Source organism: Dermacentor andersoni, chromosome 9 (assembly GCF_023375885.2).
Source record: "Dermacentor andersoni chromosome 9, qqDerAnde1_hic_scaffold, whole genome shotgun sequence".
In the NCBI taxonomy this organism is placed as follows: Eukaryota; Metazoa; Arthropoda; class Arachnida; order Ixodida; family Ixodidae; genus Dermacentor; species Dermacentor andersoni.
The window spans coordinates 104,186,373-104,207,797 of NC_092822.1; the positions used below are offsets into that span (position 1 = coordinate 104,186,373).

The 21,425-nt window shown below is 44.8% G+C and overlaps 1 protein-coding gene and 1 long non-coding RNA gene across 11 annotated transcripts in view; one reads left to right on the forward strand and one right to left on the reverse strand.

Moving 5' to 3' along the window:
* LOC126520236 (uncharacterized) overlaps window positions 1-20,381 on the reverse strand; it is a 34,639-nt gene extending 14,258 nt beyond the window's left edge. The window contains exons 1-5 of one of the 9 annotated variants that reach the window (XR_011890063.1): window positions 20,166-20,349; window positions 18,535-18,690; window positions 15,712-15,848; window positions 11,460-11,510; window positions 5,144-5,850 (exon numbers count right to left, since the gene is read on the reverse strand). Coding sequence is in view for 2 of the 9 variants with exons in the window: in XM_072284268.1 (XP_072140369.1) it covers window positions 11,460-11,510; window positions 15,712-15,831; window positions 18,535-18,683 (320 nt within the window). In the remaining 7 variants the exon portion in view is untranslated. Of the gene's footprint in view, window positions 1-5,143; window positions 5,851-10,252; window positions 12,970-15,711; window positions 15,849-18,501; window positions 18,691-20,165 lie in introns of those variants that run through there. The other 8 variants (XR_011890064.1, XR_011890062.1, XM_072284269.1 and 5 more) reach the window with 8 other exon arrangements.
* LOC140212821 (uncharacterized) lies at window positions 198-11,693 on the forward strand. 2 transcript variants are annotated; one of them, XR_011890066.1, is made up of 3 exons: window positions 198-288; window positions 10,080-10,191; window positions 11,574-11,693. It is a non-coding gene; the product is annotated as an uncharacterized lncRNA (long non-coding RNA). The 2 variants fall into 2 exon arrangements; XR_011890067.1 differs by having other exon boundaries at window positions 10,080-10,141.
* Window positions 20,382-21,425: the final 1,044 nt, after the last annotated feature.

Consider the following 21,425-nt stretch of genomic DNA (forward strand, 5'->3'; position numbering starts at 1 on the left):
TTCTTTTTTTTTTTTTTTTTTGTAAGCGTTAATCTCGTTTTCAGCGCTCGGAAGTTATTCTATTAGTTTGTTGCAGGGCGTCCGTGTCATTGAAAGATTCAGTCCCAGTTTAAATGGTTTAAATTCTTCAAACAGTTTGTATTTTTTGCACCGCCAGTAACCAGAAGCGTTTTATAACGATCTTCATTCATAAATCGATATGTGGCCATTGTTTATTGCGTTTTGAAGAGCACTCGCTTCGTCTTTCCAACAAGACGCGTAGGTTCGGCGCTCCGATTTGCATTTAAGGTGAGCTTTTGATAGCCTTGCTTTATACATTTACGCGCTGTAGATGCGTTGTGACGCCTTTCAGTAGTTTGCGACGACGCAGAGTATAACAGCGGAGTCCGGCTGTTTACCTATAACATGATAAATGAAGCAAAACCTCGGTAGTGCATCGTAAATTTTTTCTAAACGCAATGCAGGCACCACTCGTACCGTTAAAGCATGACTTTTAAGAAGCATTTGTAGCAGCTCATTTGTCACTACGTTGGAGCGACAATATTGCTCATCTGCCGCTTTACCTTTCTTTACTGCTCCGTATTTTTGTGTATCCGGATATTTTAATTTTATGCAAACCACCCCTTCCGTGTGAAAAAGAAAGGAATTTAAGGAAAGGAAGATGCAACAGTTGCAAGTAAGGTGCAACAGTTGTGTGAAATGAATAGTGCTTTACCAACATCTGTAGTGACCTGGTGATCGTGCGCCTTGGGCGAATTCATCTTGTGTAAAAATGTGTTCCGGCTACTTAAAAAGTAAGCGTGACGTTGTGGCATCAACTGCTATCTCTCTTGTTGAATGAATTTTTGACAATACGTCATTGTCATGGTGCCGAGGCAAAACACAACTGAAAGTCACCTTGCAACCAAAACGTTGCCTTTCAACATACGACAGGAACACATAAACAAAACATTAGTGTATGCTTCAGTATACCTTATTTTTACAGCTATTTTGAGCTATAAAGCATAGGTAGTTGTGAAAATGAGAGGCAGCTGTGATGGATATAGAAGAGCATAGTATGCTTGCAATACTGCGGTGGCGGTGGCGTAGAGGTAGAACACCCGCCTCGCGTGCAAGAGGTCCGTGGTTCGAATCCCGGTGCCGCGCAATTTTCCACCGGATTAAAAAAAAAAAAAAAAAAAAATCCGCGTGTTGCTAAAATTGCATAAACAGGCCTGGAGTGTGGCCTGATGCCGGTGACCAGAACCGGTAACACACTCCCTCACCAGAGCAGGATTGGCCACCCTGGTGCAGTACTTGGCCACAACCTCCTATATGAACACAACAATCAAACCCCGGCCCTCAGTCCCCAGCAGCTGCGAAGCAACTGACCACGGCGGCGGTCAGACCTGCGACGCTGCAGAGGGTGCTAAGAATCCCTGGCTCCGGACAGGCCGCCATTGGAATATGAACCTGGCAACGTTTAACGCAAGAACATTATCTAGTGAGGCGAGTCTAGCAGTGCTATTGGAAGAATTAGAGGGCAGTAAATGGGATATAATAGGGCTCAGTGAAGTTAGGAGGCCAAAAGAAGCATATACAGTGTTAAGGAGCGGGCACGTCCTGTGCTACCGGGGCTTAGCGGAGAGACGAGAACTAGGAGTCGGATTCCTGATTAATAAGAATATAGCTGGTAACATACAGGAATTCTATAGCATTAACGAGAGGGTGGCATGTCTTGTTGTGAAACTTAATAAGAGGTACAAAATGAAGGTTGTACAGGTCTACGCCCCTACATCCAGTCATGATGACCAGGAAGTCGAAAGCTTCTACGAAGACGTGGAATCGGCGATGGGTAGAGTGAAAACAAAATACACTATACTGATGGGCGATTTCAATGCCAAGGTAGGCAAGAAGCATGCTGGAGACAAGGCAGTGGGGGAATATGGCATAGGCACTAGGAATAGCAGGGGGGAGGTATTAGTAGAGTTTGCAGAACAGAATAATATGAGGATAATGAATACCTTCTTCCGCAAGCGGAATAACCGAAAGTGGACATGGAGGAGCCCGAACGGCGAGACTAGAAATGAAATAGATTTCATACTCTGCGCTAACCCTGGCATCATACAAGATGTGGACGTGCTCGGTAAGGTGTGCTGCAGTGACCACAGGATGGTAAGAACTCGAATTAGCCTAGACCTGAGGAGGGAACGGAGGAAACTGGTACATAAGAAGCCGATCAATGAGTTAGCGCTAAGAGGGAAAATAGAAGAATTCCAGATCAAGCTACAGAACAGGTATTCGGCTTTAAGCCACGAAGAGGATCTTAGTGTTGAAGCAATGAACGACAATCTTGTGGGCATCATTAAGGAGTGTGCAATAGAAGTCGGTGGTAACTCCGTTAGACAGGATACCAGTAAGCTATCGCAGGAGACGAAAGATCTGATCAAGAAACGCCAATGTATGAAAGCCTCTAACCCTACAGCTAGAATAGAACTGGCAGAACTTTCGAAGTTAATCAACAAGCGTAAGACAGCTGACATAAGGAAGTATAACATGGATAGAATTGAACAAGCTCTCAGGAACGGAGGAAGCCTAAAAGCAGTGAAGAAGAAACTAGGAATTGGCAAGAATCAGATGTATGCGTTAAGAGACAAAGCCGGCAATATCATTACTAATATGGATGAGATAGTTCAAGTGGCTGAGGAGTTCTATAGAGATTTATACAGTACGAGTGGCACCCACGATGATAATGGAAGAGAGAATAATCTAGAGGAATTCGATATCCCAGAAGTAACGCCGGAAGAAGTAAAGAAAGCCTTGGGAGCTATGCAAAGGGGGAAGGCAGCTGGGGAGGATCAGGTAACAGCAGATTTGCTGAAGGATGGTGGGCAGATTGTTCTAGAAAAACTGGCCAGCCTCTATACGCAATGCCTCAAGACCTCGAGCGTACCGGAATCTTGGAAGAACGCTAACATAATCCTAATCCATAAGAAAGGCGACGCCAAAGACTTGAAAAATTATAGACCGATCAGCTTACTGTCCGTTGCCTACAAAGTATTTACTAAGGTAATTGCAAATAGAATCCGGAACACCTTAGACTTCCGTCAACCAAAGGACCAGGCAGGATTCCGTAAAGGCTACTCAACAATAGATCATATTCACACTATCAATCAGGTGATAGAGAAATGTGCGGAATATAACCAACCATTATATATAGCTTTCATTGATTACGAGAAAGCGTTTGATTCAGTCGAAACCTCAGCAGTCATGGAGGCATTGCGGAATCAGGGTGTAGACGAGCCGTATGTAAAAATACTGAAAGATATCTATAGCGGCTCCACAGCCACTGTACTCCTCCATAAAGAAAGCAACAAAATCCCAATAAAGAAAGGCGTCAGGCAGGGAGATACGATCTCTCCAATGTTATTCACAGCGTGTTTACAGGAGGTATTCAGAGACCTGGATTGGGAAGAATTGGGGATAAGAGTAAATGGAGAATACCTTAGTAACTTGCGCTTTGCTGATGATATTGCCTTGCTTAGTAACTCAGGGGACCAACTGCAATGCATGCTCACTGATCTGGAGAGGCAGAGCAGAAGGGTGGGACTAAAAATGAATCTGCAGAAAACTAAAGTAATGTTTAACAGTCTCGGAAGGGAACAGCAGTTTACGATAGGTAGCGAGGCACTGGAAGTGGTAAGAGAATACATCTACTTAGGACAGGTAGTGACTGCTGATCCAGATCATGAGAGTGAAATAATCAGAAGAATAAGAATGGGCTGGGGTGCGTTTGGCAGGCATTCGCAGATCATGAACAGCAGGTTGCCATTATCCCTCAAGAGAAAAGTGTATAACAGCTGTGTCTTACCAGTACTCACGTACGGGGCAGAAACCTGGAGGCTTACGAAAAGGGTTCTACTTAAATTGAGGACGACGCAACGAGCTATGGAAAGAAAAATGATAGGTGTAACGTTAAGGGATAAGAAAAGAGCAGATTGGGTGAGGGAACAAACGCGCGTTACTGACATCTTAGTTGAAATCAAGAAAAAGAAATGGGCATGGGCAGGACATGTAATGAGGAGGGAAGATAACCGATGGTCATTAAGGGTTACGGACTGGATTCCGAGGGAAGGGAAGCGTAGCAGGGGGCGACAGAAAGTTAGGTGGGCAGATGAGATTAGGAAGTTTGGAGGGTCAACATGGCCACAATTAGTACATGACCGGGGTAGTTGGAGAAGTATGGGAGAGGCCTTTGCCCTGCAGTGGGCGTAATCAGGCTGATGATGATGATGATGATGACCTAGAAATTTTTTAAGGATGAAATTTCAGTACTTGAAAACAGTGCATAAAAGTAGAGCACTGCATGGACACTTTTCCCTGGCCTGACCCGAGCCAGTACTATGCACTGGTCCACCATTGTCTAGCTCGGCTAGGTTTGTCCAGTTAGCCCTTGAGCCTCAGTGTAGCATGATCCACCTCTCTGTTATGAAGATGCCAACTGCACACGTATTTGCTAGATACAAGTCTTGCTAAGCAGTTTTCCACTTGCGTTGCTGCCGACAAGTGGCATAAAAAAAAAATGATTTTTGGCACCAGTGAATAATTTGCCGCCTTGTATTACTTTAGCTGTGGTCATAGTAATGCAAGCACAAAAAAAAATTTAGAAAATTCCTCAGAGCAATGAAATTAACTGACATGGAAGGAAATAAATTATGGATATACATTCACCAATTATGTTGCACGTTAAGGTGTAGTCCAACCGACTAATGGTTTCCATTTAATTTCTTTATTCATTGTTCAAGCAAGTTGAATGAAGTTCTGTAATTCATTGCATAATTACATCAGCATGAATGAATTCTTGATTGAAAGCTTTCTTCAATAAATACTTGAAGGGGGGCTGCTGCGAAATTTCTCATTGGTAAAGGGGATTTGGAAAACAGAAAAAAATGTAATGTCTCACCACAATGTCGATGGGATCGGTGGATGAACAGGCGACCAGAGTGCGGTGGCTCCGATTTGAAGAGGGAAGGCAGGCGGCGGAAGATGGTGGTGGCGTTCTGCCCACGGGCGCAGAAACTCGCCGGTTTCGAGCAGCAGTTCACGATCGGGTAGAGTGGCAAAGCCCAGGAACGGGTTGGCAGGAGGTCCCGGTTGGGTAAGTCCTGGTGCCTCGGGTCCGCAACCTGCCAACTGTCTTGAACTCCCGGTCCGGTGGCCGACCTTCTCTTGGCGTTGCTTCTTGAAACTCTCCCTTCTTCAGCCAGCACACCTCGCTTTTCTGCCGCTCTGGTCGATTTGTCCTTTCCTGATTGGCCCCTGGAAGCTCCGTGTTTTGTTCTGATTGGATGCCTTTTCCTTTTATTTTTTTCTTCTTGTGCTGCATGCTCACGTGCTGGATGCTCTTCAACGTTGTCGTCCATCCAGTACAGAATTCGCCTCTGCGCGCACATTCTTTCACGTCTGCTTCTTGTCTCTCTCCATCTGCCACACCGTGTCACGCACTACACACCACACTATATAGTACAGACATTCATATTATTACAATCTCATCGAGAGATGCTCAAAAGGCAAGCCGCCGCGAGGAAGAGATGAAGTGTGTCTGGGCTTATGGCGTGAGCGAGTGTCGGGCTGGCTTTCTGGCTCCAGTGTAAATAGCCTCTTTCATCTGTGTATTTCGTCTGTGTCTGTGCAACATTCTAGTGGAGGTTAGCGATCCCCGTCCTCGTCATGGCACTCCGAAGTGGTCGGTACATCGAGCTTGTCACCATACCTCCCGGTGACGAGACCGCATCTGCAGCGGCTTCAGCTTGTCCGACTGCTCTTATCGTCATGGTTGCCCAACATCGTGACCCTGGTCTCTTCTGTGGCCTGGAGGGACAGGACGTTGATGAATGGCTCAAGCTCTAGGAATGCGCCAGCGCTAATAACAGGTGGAATCCAACAATTATGCTTGCTAATGTAATCTTTTATCTCGGCGGCACCCCACGCGTGTGACTCCAAACGCATGACGAGATAACGAGCTGGGACAGTTTCAAAGTAAAGCTACGAGAGCTGTTCAGCGACCCCTTTGGGCGCAAGGTTGCCGCGAGAAAGGCTTTTGCGCCTCGTGTCCAGACATCTACAGAGCCATACGTTTGATACATCCTAGACATCTTGGCTCTTTGCCACAAAGCCCACGATACTATGTCTGAAGCAGATAAGGTGGCTAAAAGGCATCGCCGACGACGCTTTCAATTTTCTTGTTTTTGGCAACGTCTTTCCTATCGGCGCCATGATAAATAAATGCCGTCGCCTTGAACAAGCTAAGAGCCGCCGTATCACACACCACATCACGCAGCTACCCAACACTGCTGCTACGTCGACATGTGAGGGTCGAGCACATCAGACGACCACCTGTGATGACCTAACCCGTATTGTTTGCCGCCAGCTCGAGGCCACCTGTTGGCCAGCCTTCTCCGCGACACCTTCCAACCCGCCAGCAACCACAATTGCCAGGATTCAGGCCCTTGTCAGACAGGAATTTGAGAACATGGGTCTGAACTCTGTGTTCAACGACTCAACCCAGCGTTCCCCCGTTCTCTAGCGGCCCTCCTCGTCCCCGACACTCCTTTTCTGCCACATATCGCAACCCGTCCAAATGGCGTACCCCTGATGACAAGCCGATCTGCTTCCACTGCTGTCGCATCAACCACATCGCTCGTCACTGCCGCAACCAATGGCCACCACCTCCTCGGCCATACACCTCCGCTTATTCCTGCACCTTTGGACCTACTGTTCCCTATGCCACCTGCCTAGAACCCACTGCCGCTGTTGCCCCACCTCCGAACCTTCGCTACAGCCACTCGCCCTCACCTCAACGCCATCAGTCTTGTTCGTGCCAGGCCCGTCGCTTCTCCTCGCTGCCTATTGCCTCCTGGATGCAGCCAAAAAACTAGGCACTACAGCTTCTGGAGGTGAAGCTGTGTTGTCGACCCAGCCCTCAAATTCTCTGCTCATGTTACCTATGAACCAAAACTTTCTTGACGTTGACGGGTATCCTGTGTTAGGTTCGACCAGCGGGGGCTGGCGATCTTCGAGGAAGGGACCGACGGAAAGGCGCCACCAGGTCTGCTGTGACGACTCGCTTTGAAAGGGTGACCAGAGGCAGTCCCCAGCCCATCGGCGCCACCACGGCTGTGGCGGCGACTGGTTTTGTTAGGAGGACAATGCGCCGCGTCCCCAATGGAAGGGCACCGAGATGGCTAGACACAGTGGGCGGAGCAAGTGTTGTTAGCGTGTACACCGTCAAGGTCTGCTTGGAGCAGGGGAGCTCCTGGAAGATATTTTGCGGTGCCGTCTCATGCAGCTTAAAACCCGTCTCACGCGTCAGTCAATAGACAGATGCGGCGGCCACTGACTGCAGGGTCAACTCTGGGATAAAGAGGCGCCTGCTCGGGTCAAGCACAGTGTCTGCGAAAACCCTCTCACCTTGGTGTGGTCAGTGCAACCTGTGCAGAAGTGAGTGCGTAAACCCTCCCCCTCAAAGGCGGGTTGGTTACGATGACTTTGGACGCTCCGAATTGGTCGGCGAACTGCTGTTTTCCCTCACCTAGGGATTTCGGGAGGACAGTGTATTTAAGGAGCCGTTGGCGGCTCCTCAGGGTGCATTCCTTTTTCAGTCATGTTAGACTGATGAACTGTAACATTCTCATGCAGATACTGTAAATAAATCCCAGATTCCTCGTTCTTGATGAGAACAAGTCTCTCCCTTCAACAACGTCCTCAGTGTGGATAAGTTCGATGACCGCATGGGCCAGCTACCATCTATTTCATGCCCGACTCCAACCATTACACCTGTCACTGCACTCATCAATGCAGGAGCACATCTTTCTATTATGAGTGCTGCCTTCCGACGACGACTGAAAAAGCACTTCACCCCAGCGTCGGCACGCGTTGGTCGCGTTGCGGATGGTGGTACTGTGCCTATCATCAGCATATGTACGGCATGTGTGATCATCGCCGGCTGCCACACTCCTGTCCTCTTCACCGTGATTGCTCATTGCCCCATGACCTAATTCTCGGACTCTATTTTCTCTCTGCGCATTCTGCTCTTATTGACTGCTCTGCCAGTACCCTTTGCCTTGAGTTGCCTATTCTCGTAGAACCTTCTAACGCACCCCAGTGCCGCTTACGCCCCACCTGCTTTATTTGCCTGCCACCGAAGTCAATAGCCTATATTGAACTGTTGTGTTGCCTACCTGTTCCTGATGGCGAGTACCTCATCACTCCGCTGCCCAACATTCCACTACAGTATGACATCGTGCCTCACAGCATTCTGACTGTTACTGCTAACCGTACTCGCATGCCTATCTTTAACTTTGGACTGGGAAAGCAAATCCTACTGCAAGGTATTTGCCTTGTCAACGTTGATTGTCTCGGCGACCATCACGTAGCAGCTTTATCAACCGATGGTTCTTCTGAGCTTAGCAGGCCCCTCGCACCAGCCTCGGGCACCGATGCCAACATAATGAAAATGGTTGCGGTGGACCTATTCTCTGCGCAGGCTGACAACCTTTGCCAAGTATTATCGTCCTACCGAGATATTTTTTACTTCAAACAATCGCCCTTTAGGCCAGACGCTCGCGGTCCAGCATCGGATTTCTACTGGCGATGCTACGCCTATTCACCGATGACCGTATCAAGTTTCTGCATCGGAACACCGAGTAATTCTAAGTGAAGTGAACAAAATGCTAGATAAAAACATCATTAAGCTTTCTTCGAGTCCCTGGCCGTCGCCTGTGGTTTTGGTTAAGAAGGACGGCACGTGGAGTTTCTGTGTGGACTACCGTCATCTGAACAAAATTACTAAGAAGGACGTCTACCCGCTCCCAAATATAGACGATGCCCTTCACTGCCTCCACGGTTCCAGCTATTTCTCTTCTGTTGATCTTCGTTCTGGATACTGGCAGATTGCTGTTGGCGATATGGACAGAAAAAATATGCTCATTCAGCTTAGTAAGTTTAAAAAAGTAGGGTACGCTGTTCACTCCATAAAGAAATGTTTTGCGTTCCTGGTTCATTGGCCTTGAGACGAAATTGCCCTCGCTGTACAGAACTATGACATGGTTGAACTTCAAAAGTTCCTCCCATGAGAATGCAAAGAAGCTCTCCAGTAGGACGGGTGCACTTGTCCAATGTGGCTATCACTAATATTACCCACAGTCAAGATTCTATGGCACATATGTTTCTTTGATTAACAAGGCCAACGTAAAAGCAAGATGTGTGTTTTTACACCATAGATCAGCAGCACATAAGCTCCACCTTAAATGTGATTGTTCACCTAAATCTGCCTGCATTTGGAAAGTTAGTGCAAACCTTAAAATTAAATTAGATTGTGGGGTTTTACGTGCCAAAACCACTTTCTGATTATGAGGCATGCCGTAGTGGAGGACTTTCGAAATTTCGACCACCTGGGGTTCTTTAACGTGCACCTAAATCTGAGTACACGGGTGTTTTCGCATTTTGCCCCCATCGAAATGCGGCCGCCGTGGCCGGGATTCGATCCCACTACCTCGTGCTCAGCAGCTTAACACTACAGCCACTGAGCAACCACAGCGGGTAGTGCGAAACTTCTGTGCTGTTGGCACCCAATTTCAAAGTGTTTGCCCAGCCCTGTGCACTGTAACTTGATGGTTCCAAATTGCTGGTTTTTAGGCCCCCGCCCAACTGGTTTGTTGAAATAGATGTTAAAACGAATGACAGCTACAATTGCCTGGACACTTATGAGATTCCACTGTAATTTCAGTGGTGTTCACGGCAACAACAGATTTGGTGAAGTGAGGGACAGGCAGAGTGTTAAAGAGGACTGTGAAATCCATCAAACAGTTATGTTGAGCTAACAATGTGGACTGATTGTATAAGGCGAGCAAGCTGCCAAGAATTGCTAAGCTTGATGTGCAGACCTCATTTCTTAGGCAAATAAACTGTGCAATGTCTTGTTTTATTATTGATGACTGCTCTGCCAGTCTGCCTGAGTTGTCATTTTTTTGTATTTATCATAAAGCAGGCACTTTCATGTTTTTGTAGTTGTGTGACACAGAGTCATTTGTTTCTTACAGCTGTCATCTTCTCGGAAGCAGGCGCTCATGCTTGGAGACCTGCAGAGCACGAACTGCAGCATGTATGCTGAAATAAACAGCTATTGCCTATTTAAAATAGAACCAATGTAAGGCAAGGCCCCTTTTTTGCTGTACTGTGCTTGCGAATTGCAAAGCAATGATAAGACACAATGTAGAAAGAAACATTTTCTTTTATTTGGCGGACATTAGAGTGGCATCAAAAAAAAAAAAAAGACTATTGAGCAGCCTCAAGTCAGTCACTACACTAAGTAGCTCCACTGCAATTCACATGACCTAGGAATCCCAGCCATACAACTAAATGATTATTCGTATAAGTGACGATCAAGATCATTCTTCACTTGAATGCCACGGAACGCTGTTCAGTAACAGCAGTCAGTTTGTGTCTCTGCAAGCAGGAATATTAATTCGTGTTTTGGTTATTGGTGACATAACGAAATTTATAGTTTTCTGGCCCATCAGATGTTTGAATCAGAAATTACTTTTCCAAAGATGTACACCTTGTCACCGGTACATGCAGGATGATTTGCGGTGGCCAGAGACTTTTGAGTGGGACTTCGGTATCAATGGAGGTATAATGTGTGTGCATGCTTCAGTACAAGGGAGATTGGAGGCAGCATCAAGGCAACCTATAGGCACTGTATGAAAAATTTTGAAAGCCATGCTATTTGCTAATGCTCTTCTGCCCTCTGCACTTGATAGAATACTTTCCAGGTTTAATTTCAGTCAGAAAAGAAATTTAGTATTTTCTAATGCTACCTTGACATGCAAACAAGTTTTTGTCATGTAGGGGGAGGGTTAGGTTAAACTACAACACAATTTATCTATAAGTTTTTCAGCGTCCTATTTCATGTGTGGTACACTTTCTTTAATTTGGCTTGCAGACCTGGCAGTCGCATAGTCTTGGGCCAGGGATGACTGGATGGGAGAAGACAATGAGGGATACTGTTCATTGTTTAATATGCGCTTGTGTACTATAATATGTAAAAATAAAGAAACGAGTGATATTTTTATGCTTCAAGCATTTTGCAGAGTGAAGTAAAGTTATAACGAATTTTTTTTTCCTCTCTAAGAGATGAGAGAAGATGGTGTTGCTTGCTCATGATGTTGCTGGGATACCCTAGTACCTAGCTCATAACTCTTTAGTGCAGTGAAGATCACCAGGTAGAAACCACATCAATTTGTAAGAGTTATGAATCTTCAGCATGAAAGTAAATTAGTGCTTTATTTTATTGGATAAGTTCCCCTTTTGGAAAGTTCTGTGAACAAAATGAAAATTTGCAAAAGGAACAAATAAGAATTTGGAACAAGCATGCTATCAACACAACTAATGCAGAAGCAGAATTTAGTCACACTACATACCAATAAGGACAGTGTAGGTGTGAGAACGTTGCTGATACTTTCCTTTTCCACCTATGACAAAGGAAAAAGTATACTTCAGTAATTCAGATGAGAACACAATTCTTGTTACACCAGGTGTGGCGAGCCCGGGAGACAGCAAGAGCCACAGGAGTCCTGGACTAAGGGCGCCTCCCACACAAGCAGAAAGACGCCCGCTTTTCCTTTATTTTTTTTTAATAAATGTTTTTCCTTCTCCTTCTTATAATGTTCTTTAATACAATGGTTTACCTCACTTGGAGGCAGTTTTATCTCTGGAGCTCCTATCTGAATACATGGGAAAAGAGAAATAGTTTTTCTCTGAAGCCAGTAAAGGAATTCGATGAGGTTGGTTACATGCAAAAAAAAAAAAAAAAGCTGAAATCTAGAGACTGTTCTAGGGGGCAATTTTTTGTGGCAGGAAATTTTCAAAATTGTGAAATTAAAAAGACTTCCGTATGAAGTTTACAACTTGATACAAAAGCTATGACATTGTAAACTTCGTGCTTATATTTTTTAAGCTTAATGACTCTCAGCAATTTTTCCTAAATATTCAAGGTCCTAAATCAAAATTATGCAGCCTAGAATGACTAAATTTTATCTTTTTCTCTCAAATGCAACAAATATCATTGAAATTATTCCAGTAGTTGTCTCAAAAGCATTTCTGCATTTTACATGTATTTGAATAAAGAGATTAGAGTTGGCACTGAACTAAAGCATCCTCCTCAAGGTATGCACATCATTTCTGGCCGTAAGGCCAGTTATCAGTCGGCACTCTACACTATAAAAGAGAATTGCCTTTTTTTACACTTTTCCAGCAATGCCAACTTAGTAGCATGCTTAACTGAATGCAGCTAGGAAGAAGGAAATTTGACAATTTTTAGTTTATGTGCAGAGTTAATGCATTTGTATGTCACTGAATTTTGGCCTTCATGAGCATTCATATCCTTGAATTTTCTTTCAATGTTGAATCGAACATTTTGTACAATACCTGAAGCAGCCATCAGGCCACTAAGCAACGTAAGGGCAAATAAGAACTTCATGTGGAAGCACTTAAAAGGGCTGTTCAATTCACCTGCGCAACTGTCAACCAGTTAACGGAGGTTCACGAGAAGTTCAGAAATTGTGCAGCTTGTTTCTGCGGTGCAGGCACAGCGCAACACTCGAAACGAATGCCAAGGTGCAGATGCGGTGCAGGCGTTATGTTATGCCTGATTAATGTGCACAGAGTGCGTACATTTGAAAGATCGTGAACTACAAGTATTATCAGCTTGTGGGCCTAACTACAAACCACACCTGTACACACATCAGACGTGCGTAAGCGGGCTTCTAATGGCGCTTGCGCCCATGTGCTGGACTGTCTGCTGCACTGCTGCGTCGCACCTGTACGCCTGCACCAAGTCGGCACCGACAGCGGAGTAGGTGCAGCAAAATGAACCAGCCCTGCACCTTTTGAAATGAACGGAGTGGTTCAGCAGGCGCCATTGCTGCACCACTGGAACGAATGGCAGGGTGCAACACCTCGTGAACTAGTTAAGGCGGTGCAGGCGAATCGAACGCACCAAAAGTAAAGCACATTCAGGGGCGCTATAACATAAAATGATTTCAAACTGTTTTGATTCCAATCTCCTGACATCAAATTAACGTAACCACCGGCGCAAGCATTGGGCAGTGACCTGCAGCGTGGTCTGAATAACCCAATCAAACACTCTCCTCGTTTATAGGAGGTCACCTTTGTTCACTTTCAAAACCAATAACATTGCCTACACTCAGTGGTTTTTCTTATCTAATTGGCTGACAAGAGGCGAGGGGTACGGTCTAGTGGAGGGGGTTTCGATGGGGCTGAGCCAGCACAGTGAAAACAGATAACCGCATGAAGAGGGTGGTGCTGGCTTCTCCGATTGGTCTGCTTCACCTTACTTAGCTTGCGGTGGCTGGTTGAAAATCGCGGTGACTTGCAACAGAAGGATAAGAATGCCGCTAAAATGAATCCTCAGCAAGACAGAGTTGGCAGAGTGATGCTGTATACATGCCGCCAGGGCTCGATAACGTTTTACTGCCATGCAAAAAGGTTTATCATGTGCAAATAAATACATGCTGACCGGCAGGTGCGAGTAGCGAGGGCCTGAGCGATCGGCGGGCAGCCATCTTATATTCCTTTCAGAACGGGGCAGTCTCTGGCTATGCAGAAAAATTTTCAGTTTTGTTCGGCATGTTAATGCTTTTTTTTTTCGCGTACACGTCACTTTGATGCAGTGAGTTTTTGCAGTTTTGTGAGGTCGCGTGACAGCCAGGCGAGGTAGGTATTGCCCAAAAACATTGAACCAATAGCAGAGGGCTAATGGTGAAAAGGCGTTGAATCAGGAATAATTATTTTTCTTTTGTGCGGTTTAATCATTCATAATCATTGTGTACATGTATATCAGATGGAGAGCCATCACGGTTTTCGTGACGTCGCGTGACAGATGGGTGAAGTTTGGAGTGGCCTGAAAGAGTTTAGACCAATCGTGGTGGGCTGATTGCAGAATTGGAATAGAAAAGTTTGGAATCATTTTATGTCATAGCACCCCAGGATTCTACAGGGGGCCATAGAATGTAGACTTCCATGCAAAGATGGCCAACCTCACAAGGTTCACACGGATGACGTAATGAAGTCAACCTAAGCTGATCTCAACCTCCCAAAGTGATGCGACATTGGTTGGCTGTTAAAATTTTTTAGCTATGGCAATGGCAACCTCATGGACAAATTTGAGGTTGAGTGAGGTCGAATGCTCGGTGAGGTTATATTTCACAGCAGCGGATGTGCACATTTCCACCTCATGAATAAATATGTGGAAAGGTTTATGATTTTACTGATATGAAGGGGTAATTATTTAATACAATAGCCCCAGGCAGGAATCTGGAAGTGGGCTTCACCCCAAGCCACCTGAGGCTTTGTTTTCAGTTTGCATAGACAGCTCTCATCACATATGAACCATAGGTGTACATTTCTTTTGCTGTACTTCAGATGTGTGACACCACCGCAGTTGGATATCTTGCATTGGCCTGTATCCTCTGACCTTACTTTTAAAAGACAGTGAGTCACACGCCAAACTTCTTCCTCGTCAAGTATTCCTGCTCTAAACTAACAAATGACAGTTGCTGCCTCTCATTCAGTGTTGGCCAAAGACACCTAGCCAGAATCTTGGTACTGAATAATGAAACTACGCAAGACAAACATTCTTTTTTTTGGTATGGTGCCTGTAGGCAACAATCGTCAATAAAGGGTTAATGAGAAACAAATTAAAAACTGAAATACAGTAGAAGCTCGTTGATACGATCTTCACAGGAACTGGAAAATAAAGTGTACCATAGGAAAATCGTATTATCCAACATATTATCCAACCAAATCGGATTTTCGGGAAAAGAAAAAAAAAGCTTAACATTTCGAAAACGTATTAAGCAGAATCGTATCGAGGTTCCACTGTATAAAAAGAAACAACACTGAAGCTTGTCACAATTTTTTCTAGAGTTTAGAAGTCTAGGGCCTTGATTTAACGCAAGAAATGAATAGCAAAAAATATCATGTAAGTACCGCTTTAAAGTTCAACATCTTGATACGTATTTCTGCACATTGAGACGTAATATTTACCGAAGCCATAAGACTCTTAACAAAGCATGTTTCACAGTCTTGCAGGCAAACCAAACATTTACAGTGGTGCACCTTCAAATGGTGCAGTCAATTCTATGGACCTAATGCTTGCATCTTGCACACCTGCTCAAGCCAGAGGCAGGAAACTAGGACAACCTCCAAAACACTTCAATTATCTCTTTCTGAAAGAGAGAAGTGTGTTTTATCCAGCAATTCTTGACATAGCCAGACTGGTCTAAAGGTAAATTGACAACTATGTTCCTCACGAAGGCCTGATTCACACAGGTGTTATCGGCCCCATCACGGTACACGCGTCAGTCAGGACAGAGCATTTCCTTGCCGATTTGTCCGCAGAAACAAGACGCTATCGACATTTGCTGATGCTCTAAACATCATCAGTATCCTATGTTAGAGGAGAAAATGGCGTGAAAACCCTCTATTTTCACAGATACAGGTTCCGTAACATTTGGTGCCGAGACATGACGGGATGGTTCAAATGTGTGAACCAGAATTAACTTACAATGGCACTTGAACCCACCTGCCAACTGTGTTCACAGCAGCCTACACATATTGTCAACCCACGTGACGTTTCTGTGGCCAACATACCATGGCAGTTGTGCCAGGATGACTGTGGACGCAGATGGCAACGTGCCCAAAGCATTCTCGCCTTGAGCTAGCATTGCAGATGCAGCCAAGGAGCGCCTGCTGCATAAATCAGTCTTGTGTCTGGAAGCGTCCACAACCTCCATGAAAGTGTTACAGAGGAAAAGAGATGCACCAAATATGTTTACTGAATATTTACAAAAGCTGTAGCAGCTGACAAGATAGTAGTTAGCACGCAAAATCCAAAAGTGTTCCCTTTTTCATCAGCCTTTTAAGATATGCTCTCTAGATCACTAGACTATCTAAAGCAGGAACAATCGATCGATCCTCTTCAAAAAAGACAATACAGCACTGACATGGATACTCACATGAATGAGCCCACTTCATGTGTCGACCACTCGAATCTGTTTTAAACACAGGCCTATTTCCAAAGCTCCAACTGCAGTGCACTTGCTTTTATGAGATATGTAAATTAATTTGGGTTAGTTGATGGGTCTTAAACGAATGCACAGTGCAAAACAAAATATATATGGAAGTGACAATGTGGACAGAACAGTCTTCCAACTGTTTCTATTAGATCATAACCTCCCTATATCGAAGCAACATATAGGGAACTGACAGTTAAAGTGAAAAAAGTGCCAGTCCTGATTACACTCCCTTAGGCATTCACATATTTTTCAATGATATCCCATTCATGCACTGCGTGCACAAGAGACAATTTAAATATGACAAGCCTTTGGTGTAACTTAGAATGATCAGGGGTTCCCTGCAGTGCGATTAGGTGACAAGTTTGGTTCAGTACATATTGATTGGTTTCATTGCATGGTATTTATATAATTGGTATTTTTACAAAATATTTCGCCTACTGCCAAATGTGAAATTTGAGTGCAGCTCTATACATGTTTCCATTTCGCAATATATTGGCTAGCATGGACAATCTGTCTCGTGTGGCACTTTCGCAAACAAAGTGAAGTGTGGCACGACTGCGTTGCTAATTGGAAGACCACGAGAGCAGCACATGGGTGATGCGTGGGCGCAATTCACAGCAGCTGCCGCAGACAGACCTCTGCTCATGCAGCGCTTTGTTTCCATACAGATGATGCGCACTAGTGTGGTATAAAGGCATCCAAGATGAAGAAATTGCGGCCACTGACCAAGTCAAGGTGAAAAAACACACAGAGACGTTTCGGGACCCGTACGGGTTCCTTGGTCACACTAAAAGCGGGCAAGAGCCGCGAGTCGTTTTTATGGCAGAATGTGACGTAGGGAACGGGTGTAGTTAGCGGGAATCTTCCCGCTAACTACACCCGTTCCCTACGTCACATTCTGCCATAAAAACGACTCGCGGCTCTTGCCCGCTTTTAGTGTGACCAAGGAACCCGTACGGGTCCCGAAACGTCTCTGTGTGTTTTTTCACCTTGACTTGGTCAGTGGCCGCAATTTCTTCATCATCATGTTACCTGACCAGACGAACTTTCGTCGAACTCTTGACTACAAAGGCATCCAAGATTTTCCTTCCTAGGAAACATCTGATGAAGCAATAGCTCCTAAGAAGGCCACTATCCAAAATAATCAAGAAAGGAATAGAGAAAAATGTCACAGAAAATCACATCAAACTAGGTCGGAGCATCAAAAATTGACCAACATTCTAGGCCTTGCCCTTGGAAAAAGTCTTGCAGCAAGGTTAATTGAGCACAAATGATATGCAGGTATTCTATGGAGTGATGTCAAGGCTCAAACACTGAGCTCTGCTCTTCTGCAGGACCTTGGTGATGCACATTTTAAATGCCATTCTTCTGGCTACTATGGTTTCCAGGAAAATTGGTCATCCTTAAGAGGACAGGACACCACCATAGTACATTTTCAGGCATATTACTTGCACTAGCATACAAAACAATTAAGGCCTACTGACAATGAACAATTGCGGCAGGACACAATAGCAATGACAGTATTTGGCAGGGTGTTTAGACAACAGACTAAAAAGAGTGGACTGGAGGTGAAACCAGTTCTTTTGGTGAAGTATTTAGCTCGGCTTTAAACAGTGCATTGCTTGCATATAGGGTAACATACTTGTCATGTGCAATTTTGTAACAGTGTACTTATGATGGAAAATTCTGATCAAAACCACACAGTGGCATGGTGAGACAAGTGGACAACACAGTGGTTTTAAAGCATTGTTTCGTGCTGAGTACTAAGTAGCAAGTTCGGTATTCCCACACAGCAGCCAGGTTAATGAGATCAAAAATGGGAATAAAATGTCAAACCAGGTGACAAAGCATGAAGCAAGACCTATAAAGTTTCAAAGTTCTTTGAGTCGTGTGTGCACCTTGTTGGCAAATGTGTGAACTTTCGACGCAGAAAAAATGTCATTGGAAACTTGTCAAAGATAATCACTTGTTTATCAACAAAGCGAGATTTTATCACACAAAAGTTCAAAAAAGCCTGCTTAAAAAATGAAAAACACCAGTAATTTTGACCTTCTCTTACATTGTACACCCTGTGATTAAACTGTCTATGGCATCTCTAGCATGTCATGCGGACCAACACCTAGACAAGAGACAATGCCAGCAACTGCTGCAGAATAGGCGAAAGCAGAGAAAACAGTGATGGCACGAAACAGGCTGTAGCATTACAAAAAGTAAATGCACAAGTTTGATGACAAATGATAAAAAAAATACAATTCAAAGCCCTTCCACTATGTGAAGATGGAAGACCAGCTGAAGCTGTACTTGTTGACAAGTATATTGAGTTATATATGGTTAATTGCTATATTGATTAAATAAAGAAACATACACACAACTTCGTTATCTTTGATATTCTATTTACTTTGTCACCATGGTAACCATTGCTTTGTGGTCACTGTGATATACTGCAATTGGTCGCCGATGCTTTCGTGCCCACTCCTGCTTCTGTTTGCAAAGGTGATCCTCACGGGCACGCTGTTCTTCATCGGTCACAGAGCAGCTATCCGACATTACGGATCTGCAGACAAGACGGGTCTGGCTATAGCAGCTGCCCGTTGACTTCACGCTGATGCTCACACCGGTGCTCTTAACATGCACATCTTTCTTCTTCAGTACGGACTAGACGCGTCCTGGCCATAACAGGACCAAAGTAAAACTGCTGATAACGTCGCTAAGCAATGTCGACTTCACAAGAAAACGAGGCGCAGACATTGGTGGGTACACAATGACGTTTTACTATTCTGCCATACACTCCAGAGCCACTGAGCACTGCTGGCGCACAGCAAGCTACTGTGGATTCAATTTTGTCGACGAAACTTTTTTCTACACACCCTGTCGATGTATGCACTGTTGGTCGTGGTCAGAACCTAGCCATATACAGCTTCGCTGTAAAAATAGCAGGGGAAACGGAAGCAGACACGTTGAATGCATCACTAAGGAATGCAGCAAGCAAAAAGATGCAGTTTCTGCAGCACACGCCATGACCTTGTACAGCTTGTGGCAACAAAATGCAGCACAAGCAGATAGCTCAATCACTTCGCAGTTGTTCTAGCCTTGTGAACTGGAGCAACTGGCTTTCCTGTCCAGGAATCACGGGCAACGACACTGCACACATGTTGGTAATATCAAGCTTTGATGCAGACATAGTAATGTGTGGTGAGGAATGAAGTGTAATCTTTGTTTCCACTTCTGCATGAATTTTGTGGAAGTGCTGGAGGGTCAAGGTTTTATACAGCTATTAATTTATGTATGTGGTCTAATAAACCATTGCAAAGTGAATGTGTGGCATCAGCAACAGATAGCCAGGCACTATCACGAAAAGAAGCAAAATAATGCTAGTGTACTGGCAGGCATTCAGAGCTATTTCGCATGCGGTTGTAGCGGTCTGAGCCCTTGTTTCGCCCACATAGAGCGCCCCGTATATGAGCTAGACATCGTAACAGCCGGGATTATTAATTACCCTTGCACACAAGCACCTCAGAAACGCTACGAATCTGCACCACGTAACCAATATCAGTGTTCCTGTACAGCTTTCACAAAGGTCTACTGCTATGAAATTGCATGACGGCCATTTTTCTTTAGCATACATTTCTTCCGTATTCATCCGCAGGGCATGGTGTTTTGCCAGTGTGGTTGTACAGTTCTCACAACGATCTACGGCTCAGATTGCATGGCGACGCAAGTTTTAGTACTTACACATACAGAGTACAAGATTTCCATTCCCACGAACCTCCAAGTGTGCTGTATTCTCAGTTACATTAAGAACTAATGCATCGGCACGGCAGTTAGTTCATAAACTGTTTCCGTTCCCGCGATTCCCCTAAAGTGTGTGGTATGCTGACCTTGATCAACGATACTAATGAACAATGCATCGGCACGACGTAATGCTTTGCCACTAAAGTCATCCGAGAAGACACCTCACTTCCAAACGTATCCCCTTGCGACTATAAAATTCAATATGCTACCGTCGAAACAAAATAGCAACAAACTCACCTCGGACGCGGCTTTTTCGTCTTGCCGCCCACGCATCCTGTCGATTCTGTGCTGCAAGCTCGGCTAGGGACAAACAGAGCTAACAGCTTTCTTCCCCGTAGTACCTAGGCGAAGAGAAATTTTGAGCACCAAAAGTCCCCATATTTCTCCCTCGCAACGACTGCTCCTCGCGCGTGCGCAGAAAGAGCGGTGAAATCCATTTTCGATGTGCTCGTGGCTTTGCGTTTGCAGATAGCGTCTTGCGCTGACAGCGCCACTACGGCGTCTAAGAAAAACGATTAAAAATAATTAAATAAAATATACCATCTTATGACATGAATAGTAATTTTGACTTGCGTTTATTCGCGTTTAATTACAATTTAGAGGTTCTTCAAGCAGCAAACAATTAGTTGTGCTTAGTTTGGAGCAACAAAACCAACTTTACGTGCCTTCACCAGCCAAGCTTAGCCGTGTTAGGCCTACGAGCCATAAAATCCACACTCGAATTCGGAATCAGCGGCGTCTAATGAATCAATCTTCATAACACACGCTAGTTGAGATAAAGCGATAACTGCAGTCACTTCTCCTAGCTTGCGAACTTCACGCATTACCGCGAATCGAACCCAATTTGGTGCTAGGTTAGAGCCGTCGCTTCGATGGGTGCCGCCATGTTTGTTGACGCAAAGCTTTTGGGAACGCTATTTGAGCTCCCGCTAAATCGGTGAAATAGCGTTCCCAACGCAAAACCCAAACGCAGTTTGCGTCTCGCGCATGCGCAGTGGCTTCGACGCTATTTCTTTGGGGCCCCAAAACGTTTGGGGCCCCTATTCTAAAACTCTCTAATAGAGAGTTTTAGAATAGGGGCCGCAATAGTTTGGGGCCCCAAACAGCTTTGCGGGTGTTAGCGTTGGGGCACGTAGGAGTGAAGAGTTTTAGAATAGGGTTTTACGTTTGCGGATAGCGTCTTGCGCTGACAGCGCCACTATACGGCATCAAAGAAAAGCTATTCGAAATAATTAAATAAAATATACCATTTTATGATAGGAATAATAATTTTGACTTGCGTGTATTTGCGTTTAATTACAATTTAGAGGTTATTCTGTAAGCAGCAAATAATTAGTTGCGCTTAGTTTTGAGCAAACCAACTTTACTAGCCTTCACCAGCCAAGCTTAGCCGTGTTAGGCCTACGAGCCATAAAATCCACAATCGAATTCAAAATTAGCGGCGTCTAATGAGTCAATCTTCATAACACACGCTAGTTGGAAGAAAGCGATAACCGC